This window comes from Aythya ferina, assembly GCF_964211825.1.
Source record: "Aythya ferina genome assembly, chromosome: 28".
Lineage (NCBI taxonomy): Eukaryota > Metazoa > Chordata > Aves > Anseriformes > Anatidae > Aythya > Aythya ferina.
This window is the reverse complement of record NC_140325.1, coordinates 3,416,401-3,424,276: the sequence shown is the minus strand read 5'-3', so window position 1 is coordinate 3,424,276 and position 7,876 is coordinate 3,416,401. Positions and strand designations below refer to the sequence as shown.

The 7,876-nt window shown below is 62.9% G+C and overlaps 2 protein-coding genes across 3 annotated transcripts; both read left to right on the top strand.

The window, feature by feature from the left end:
- The first annotated feature begins 431 nt into the window (after positions 1-431).
- CELA1 (chymotrypsin like elastase 1) lies at positions 432-2,441 on the top strand. The gene is made up of 8 exons (XM_084500193.1): positions 432-520; positions 641-723; positions 819-919; positions 1,164-1,286; positions 1,412-1,548; positions 1,793-1,938; positions 2,015-2,164; positions 2,311-2,441. The coding sequence occupies exons 1-8, from the start codon at positions 481-483 to the stop codon at positions 2,326-2,328; spliced, it is 798 nt and encodes a 265-aa protein (XP_084356319.1). The 5' UTR covers positions 432-480; the 3' UTR covers positions 2,329-2,441.
- A 534-nt stretch (positions 2,442-2,975) lies between these two features.
- Positions 2,976-7,870, top strand: BIN2 (bridging integrator 2). Of its 2 annotated transcripts, none has more exons than XM_084500154.1 (12): positions 2,976-3,221; positions 4,275-4,355; positions 4,537-4,591; positions 4,716-4,810; positions 4,961-5,056; positions 5,144-5,251; positions 5,332-5,417; positions 5,700-5,775; positions 6,215-6,297; positions 6,512-7,268; positions 7,467-7,547; positions 7,641-7,870. In XM_084500154.1, the coding sequence occupies exons 1-12, from the start codon at positions 3,063-3,065 to the stop codon at positions 7,716-7,718; spliced, it is 1,755 nt and encodes a 584-aa protein (XP_084356280.1). In that variant the 5' UTR covers positions 2,976-3,062; the 3' UTR covers positions 7,719-7,870. The 2 variants fall into 2 exon arrangements, with proteins under 2 accessions (XP_084356280.1, XP_084356279.1); XM_084500153.1 differs by having other exon boundaries at positions 2,979-3,221; positions 7,635-7,870.
- The last annotated feature ends 6 nt before the right edge of the window (positions 7,871-7,876 follow it).

The following is a 7,876-nucleotide window of genomic DNA, read 5'->3' as shown; positions in this document are numbered from 1 at the left end:
AACGTGGGGTTTAGAGAGCAGAAGGTGAGAGCCCGTCCTTGTCTCCCCATGGATTTTTGATGCCCGTACAAAGTCGGTGGAGGCTTGGGGTCAGGCCTCTGCATCCCGCTTTGCTGATGCCTTGGAAAGCTGCTGCAAGTGGCTGGGGGAGCCAAAAGAAGGAGAAGTGTGGCAGGGCAGCTGTGCCAAGCTGCTGCTGGCAGGAGCCAGGTGAACGCATCCTGCCTCGGTTGTGTAAATTGGGGCAAAAAACACGTTTATAATTAATAACTTACCTAGAGGTTGTTTTTTGTCCCTGGCACTTCTAGGGCTCCAGTCTGACCTTCGTGGCCCCGTATCTTTCGGAAAAAGGATGAAGGCTGCTCGATAGGGCCGAGCCACCTGCTTTCCTTCCCATCCCTCCTTCTCCATCCCCTATAAAACCAGCTCCAGGCAAGGGTTTGGTCACACAACGGGCTCAGCTCCGAGGTGATCACCACAATGCTGCAGCTTCTGCTCCTCGCCACCCTCGCCCTCTGCGGTAAGTCCCAGCTCCCAGGGCCCTTGGGCTCGTTAGCGGCTGACGAACCCTCATTACGATTAACCCCCGCTTGCTCTCGGAACGGGGGGGCTGCTGCCAACACCACCCCTTTGCCCGCAGGATGCCGCGCCGAGCCGGTGCCAGATGGGTCGGAGCGGGTGGTCGGAGGGAGCGAAGCGCGCTCGCACGCCTGGCCCTCGCAGGTGGGTCCTCGTGGGGAGCAGTCGGGGGTCCCAGTCCCCTCGTGGCCGCTTGGGGAGACCCCCACGCCTCACCCCACACCATGTCCCCCCCCCAGATCTCCCTGCAGTATTACTACAGCGGCGGCTGGCACCACACCTGCGGAGGGTCCCTGATCCAGAGGAACTGGGTGATGACAGCAGCTCACTGCGTGGAGAGGTGAGCGGGCACGGGGGCCCCGACCGCCTCTAAAAACTGCCATTTTCCACCAAAAACCTTGCCGAGGGGAAGCGTAGGTTGACCCCACTCAAAGAGCAGCAGTTCTTGGGTGTCTTTGCTGACCTTTCTGTTAAGGAGGGCTGTCCCTGGGGAAATCTGCTTGTGTTGGTGATTCTCGTTGTGTTAACTCTCCAAATAATAATAATTTGGAACCCAACCCTGTGCTGCCTTCCCTTCCTGGCAGTGACATGACCTATCGCGTGGTTGCTGGTGACCACAACATCTACCAGAGCGACGGCACCGAGCAGGTCTTCAGCGTCAGCAAGATCATCATCCATCCCTACTGGAACGGCAACGCCGCTTTGGGGTAACGCACCCAGGGAGGGATTTGCTGGGGGGAGGCAGCACAGATGGATTTTTTTTTTTTCCCATGCACCCCTCGTTTCCCTATCCTGGGGGGTCTCTGCAGTGCAATTTGCATCCTCTCCGCAGCTACGACATCGCCCTGATCCGCCTGTCCAGCTCTGCCACCCTGAACAGCTACGTGCAGCTGGCGGTGCTGCCCCAGGAGGGAGCCATCCTGGCCAACAACTACCCCTGCTACATCACCGGCTGGGGACTCACCCGCAGTGAGTGCCACCACCATGGGATGGGATGCCCAGGGGCACATCTGCCCCCAAATCCCACAAAAAAAAAAAAAAAATGCAAAAAAGAGGTGTGGGGGTAATCCTTTTTTTTGAAGTCAGTTGAGGTCCCAGAGCGCAGAACGTGGGGTTGTGCTCCAGGTATGGGGCTCCCCGGGGTTGGATGCAGTTGTGCAAAAGTTTGGGGGCGTTTTGTGGGATAAGAGGTGTTCACTTCACTTCCTTGCAGCTAACGGGCAGCTGTCGAGCGTGCTGCAGCAGGCCTACCTGCCCGTCGTGAGCTACCAGATCTGCTCCACCGCATCCTACTGGGGCTCCACCGTCAAGAGCACCATGGTCTGTGCTGGCGGGGACGGCGTGCGCTCTGGCTGCCAGGTAGGGCCCCAGCACCCTGTTCTCCCACCCGGCACCCCACCAGCACCCCCTCTCTGACGGTTCCTCGGTCTGGCAGGGTGATTCGGGCGGCCCCCTGCACTGCGCCGTGAACGGGCAGTACCAGGTCCACGGCGTCACCAGCTTCGTCTCCAGCTTGGGCTGCAACTACAAGGGCAAGCCCACTGTCTTCACGCGTGTCTCTGCCTACAGGACCTGGATATCCAATGTAAGAGCAAATTCACAAATTTGTTGCAGGTCACGCTGCCTTTTCGGCACCCTCTGGGGCGATGCTAACGAGGCAGCGGGAGAAGAAGTAGATTTTGGGGGGGTTTCGTGGCGGTGACCCCAGCCCCGTGGTGCTTCTCCTCCCAGGTGATCGCCCAGAACTGAGCAGCCGCAGGAGGAGGACCCGAACCCCAGCCCAGGTGATGGACGAGGAGCGTTTCAGTCGGAGCTGTTTAACTCTTGGAGCTGGCGTCAATAAATTCTGTTCTTCATCAAGAGTTCTGGCTGTTGTCTCTGTCCTTCAAGGCTGAGGGTGCTTTGTCCCACTCCTCCTGCATTTTTCCCAAACACACAGCGTCCTTCACCCTCCCGTCTTTGGGAGCATCCCTTTGGCCAGGTCCTTCTCCTGCCTTGCACAGAGGCTCAGAAGAGATCCGCAGGGAAGAAGCAACCAGCCCCGGGCAGCTGGAACGCCCCTGGGCCAAAGGGAAAAACCCTGAGCCCCTCTGGAGCAGCGACGCAGCGGGGGACAGGGCCAGGATTTCTCCCCGGCCCCAAGCTTTTTGTCTTCCAAAACTTCTTTGCACTGAGAGGGGACGGATGCGGTGTCTGCCTTCGCCTCGCCTAGGGCTGCAGGGCCAAAGCCCATTTACGTGTGTGCCGTTAGCACCAGGCTCACAGCGTCACGCCCCAGCCTGGCTTGGGGTGGGGAAAAAAAAATAAAAAAATCAAGAGAATTGCAGAACTGACTCCAAAAGCAAAATTAAAACCCCAAACAGAAACTCGTGCCGGGGTTGCCACGGCTCGGCTGCGCCCATGCCCCCCGCTTCGTCCCACCCTTGTTTTTTGTTTTTTTTTTCGGGGTGGCTCGCAGCGGGGGGTGCCCGGGTGCTCAGCGGATGCCTCGTTTCGAACTTCCGCAGCAAACACTCGACCACAAGTTGATGCCGAAAGCAGAAACCGCGCGGCAAGCTGCAGCCATGGCAGAGGGCAAGAGCGGGGGAGCCGGGCTCTTCGCCAAGCAGGTCCAGAAGCGGTTCAGCCGGGCACAGGAGAAGGTACGGCCCGGCCCCCCCCCACATCCCTTATTTCATCTTCCCATTGAGCTTCTCCCAGGGTGAGGGTAAGGGTGGCACCGAGGGGTTGCTCTTGCTGGGCACCGCACAGCACCCATGGGTGCTCTTGGGGCGTTAATTGGGGTACCTCTGCGTGCTCGCACGCATCCCTGGGCAGACTTCACCTTTGCTGCAAGGCTCTGGGTGTGCAAACTTTTCCCCAAAGCCCCTCAGGGTGATTTGGTAGCCTCAAAAAGCAGTTTTATTCCAAAAAAAAAAACCAACATCTTCCGGTGCAGGCTGCCAGGCGGTGGGCACAGGTGGCACCGGGGTCCCTTGGGCTGGGGCCGTGTCCCCCTGTCCCTGGCAGTGACGGTGACAGCAGGGACCTGGCACCAGGGTGGCCCCCCCAGCGCTGCAGTAGTGGCAGGAAGCAGGGGGAAGGGCTGCGGAAGCAGGTCGAAACGGGGTGATTTGATGCTCTTTCGAGACCATCCCCTCTGTTGTGTTTTTTGTTTTTCCCCCCCAAAAAAAAAGCAAGGAGCAGCTCTGCGGTTCCTGGCGGGGGGTCAGGGCTAAATTCAGCCCTTCCACAGCCGTATCAGCCTGCGCCAGGCCCTGGTCGCTTCCAGGGACCAGCCTCTTCCTGGACTCCCCTCGCACTGCGCTGCTGTGATGGGGAAGCTGAGGGTGGCCTTCATCCACGGGTCCTCCTCCTCCTCGCAGCAGCGTCACCGGTTCCCAGTGGGGCAGCGCCCAGGGGCTTTGCCTGCACCTGGATCCACCTGCAGGGATGTTTTGTGGAGCGCAGACCTGTAGGGTGTCATAAATGAGGGTGGTGGGGGCGCTGCGTTGGCCTGGCTCCCCAAAAGCCACTCTTTTCCCCTCAAAATAAAAACCACCACGTTTCTTTGTGCAGAGGTTTTGCATCCCTAAGGCAAACCCCAGCCCAGGTGGGCTCCAAGCTGGGGCCATCAGGTCCTCAGGAGGGGCCCCCCCGGCCGGCAGAGCTCAGCCACGCTCCGTGCCGACGCGTTTCCCCTCTCCCCGTCGCAGGTTTTGCAGAAATTGGGCAAAACCGTCGAGACCAAGGACGAGCAGTTCGAGCAAAGCGCCTACAACTTCCAGCTGCAGCAGGTTGCACCGGGGAGCGGAGGGGACCTTGGGAGGGGGGGGGGGGACAGGACAGGGCCACCCCGTGCTGTCCCCATGCCCACAGCCTCTTGAACTTGTCCCCAGTGGGCTTTTGGCCCCCACCACCCCTACCCATGGGGTGCTGAGGTTCTGTTCCCCCCCCCCCAATGCATTTGATTTGCAGAACGAAGGCAACAAACTCTACAAAGACCTCAAGGCTTTTGTCAGCGCGGTGAAAGGTAGGGCGCAAGCCCCCCGCCCGCACCCCCCGACCCCAGGAAATGCAGCTCAGTGGAGCTGGGGGGGGGGGGCCCTGAGCCCCGCTGCCTTTCCACGCTCTGAATTTTTGCAACCCCCCCGCAGTGATGCACGAAAGCTCCCGGAAAGTGACCGAAACCCTGCAGGAGATTTACAGCGCCGACTGGGACGGCCACGCGGAGCTGAAAGCCATAGCAGAGGTGAGCCCCCCCCCGGGGACAGCCCCCGCGGGTCGGGGGGCGCAGAGCCAGCTCCCGGGGGAGCCAGCCCGGCACGTCCAGCCGGCGGGGGGGGGGGGGACACCAGGGGCTGTGCCCCCACTCATCCCTGTCCCCTTCTCGTCCCCGCAGAGCAATGACCTCCTGTGGGATGACTACGAGGCGAAGCTGGCCGACCAGGCGCTGCGGCTGATGGAGAACTACCTGGCGCAGTTCGGTGACATTAAGGTACCCCCCGGGGGGGGTGGCACGGCGCGGCACGCAGCGGGTGGTGGCTGAGCCCCCGGTGTGTGTCCCCCCCCCCCAACCCCTCAGGAGCGCATCGCCAAGCGGGGCCGCAAGCTGGTGGACTACGACAGCGCCCGGCACCACCTCGAAGCCCTGCAGAACGCCAAGAAGAAGGACGAGGCCAAAATCGCCAAGGTTGGAGCCCTGCCCGGGGGGGCCGGGGGGGTCGTGCATCGCGCCGGGAACCCCACGGCCCCCTCCTTGCCTCCCCGCAGGCTGAGGAGGAGTTCAACAAAGCCCAGGCGGTGTTCGAGGACCTGAACAGGGAGCTGCGGGAGGAGCTGCCTGTCCTCTACAGCAGGTATCAGGCACGGGACGAGCCCACTCTGCTCTGCCTAAATTCACCTTCTTGGAGGGGGGGGGGACAGGGCAGGAAACGCAGCCCCCACCCACGGTGCTTTGGGGACGTGGGGCTGTCACAGCCGGGAGATGGCAGCACTGCCCCCACCGCGGGGACAGCCCGGGACAGGCACCCAGGTCCCTCTGGTCCCCCCCTGAGGATGGGTGCTCGTGGCTGGGGGGGCTCCGCACCCCCCCCCCACTGCCCTCCTCCCTCCGCCTCCACCCCGTTTGTGTCCCGCAGCCGCATTGCCTGCTACGTGACCATCTTCCAGAACATCTCCAACCTCCGGGACATCTTCTACAAGGAGATGAGCAAGGTGAGGCCCCCCCCAAATTCCTCCCCCCTTCTGCTGGCGTCGCGCTGCTCGCTGCTGTCGGTGGTGTTGGTGGGTGGCGAGTGCTGGTGCTTCTCCCCCAGCCTAACCTGAGATTGGCAGCAGTCCTGGGGCTAGGAGAAAAGCTTTTTTATCAATTGATTCGGTGGTGGATAAATAGAGGGGGGGTGTGGGCGGGGGGGGGCTGCTTGCTTTGCGTTAATGTCAGCCCTGGGAAGTTGCACTGGGGTAAAAGCTTTTCCCGACTGCTGCCTCGGGAGCCGGGGAGAGGAAGGATGGGAGACGTGACTTCCTCGGCTGCTTTCCGGTCCCAAACCAGCCGCTTTTTAACTGAGATCTGCCCGGGGGCATGGCTGTGGGCTCCGAGCCCACGCGGGGTTCCCAGGGGGGCTCTGATGGGTTTTCTCTCCTGCCCGTGCAGCTCAACCGTGACCTCTACGAGGTGATGGGCAAACTGGACAAGCAGCACTCCAGCAAAGTCTTCATCATCAAAGGCGTCTCCAGGTACAGGGGGAGGCTCACGCAGCTGAACCGCCCCCTCCCCAAGGGAGCAGATGGGTGCTGCACCCCCCAGGCTCTGCCCGGGGTCCCTGGGGATGGACGAGCACCTCCCGGTGCAGGGCGCTGCGGTGGTGCTGCTGCACGCACCCAAGGGGGATCCGGCTGCGTTCGGGGGCTCACAGGGACTTAAAATCCCCTCTGCCCTCCTTCCGTGCAGCAACCGGCGCTCTCTGGTCATCTCCTCACCCGTGAGCCCCCCAGCCATGTACCCATGCCCAGGGAAGGCACCGGGAGAGCCACCCAGCTCGCCAGCCCCGCGCCCGGACTGGGAGCCCGTGCTGGAAGCGGAGACGGCCGCAGCATCCCCCGAGGACAGCAGCGACACCGCCGAAAGCATCTCCAACGGCCCCGCGGAGATGGGCGCTGGCGAGCTGGGTGCTCCCGTCCCTGGTCCTCCCCCAGCCTCCCCCGCGAGCATGGGGTCTGCGTCAGAAACCGCATCGGTCTCCAGCGAGGAGTCCCAGGAGCCCGCCCTCAGCCCTGAAGCTCCGTCCCCTGAAACGGGGGTGTCCAAGGGCACCGGGGCCCCTGGGCTCCCCAAAAGCCAGGCTGGGAGCCCCGCGTCTGCTGGCCCGGAGGCTTCAGGGGCTGACGGGGGGGTGCAGGCAGGAGCCGAGGGCATCGCCGCCTCCCTGGCCTCACTGATTTTATCCGAAGCGATTGCCACGGCCGCCAGCACCGCACCAGAGGGGCCAAAAAGTGCCACAGAGGAGCCGGATGGCGCTGACAGCGAGGGTCACGCACGTCCTGACAGCTCGGGGGGGGACCCGCCGTCCCCAGCCAGCACCCACGGTGCCACCGGGCCCACGGCAGAGGCAGGAGGGTGCCAGCTGGCTGGGGCCGTGGCAGAGCACAGCGACTCGGAGGAGAGCGTGGAGGTGGTGGACGTGTCGCCAAAGGTGGCCAAAACGCAGGTGAGAGCAGCGGGGGGGGGACGTGCCACGAGCTGGTGTCCCGAGGGGGCAGGGGGGGTCAGGACGCCGTGCTGGGGGCTGCTCCCAGCAAATGTTTCCCAGCGGTTCCAGCCCCATCGAGGGGATTTGGGGCTGGGGGCGTGGAGGGGGGGGCAAGGGTTCGAGTCCCAGCCCGTTGCGTTGCTCATCCGGCTGCAGATGGGGCTGGAGCTGACCCTCGAGGAGGGATCAAGAGGCTGCATCCAGGACAGCGCCGCCCCCCCCGGCTCCCAGACTGAGGTGGGTGCAGCGAGGGCTCTGCTTCATCCCCACCGACCGAAGCACGAGGTCTCCAGCCTGGCGTCACCCCGCTCTCTGTGTCCCCAGGAGCAGGGGACACCCGGGGCGCTGGAGCAGGACCCGAGCCAGGACCCCCTCCAGGACCCCAGCGAAAACCTCACGTCCCTGTGAGCCCAGCGCCTGCGGGCAGGAGGGAGGGGAAGGAGCTTTTATGGGGCTGCCTGCAGATAACTTTGTTTAACCGTAACGCGCTTTACAACCCCCCCGTCACATCTGAAATAAAGGCAGAGGGCAGACACCGGTGCCTGAAAACGCAGCAAGAAGAGGTG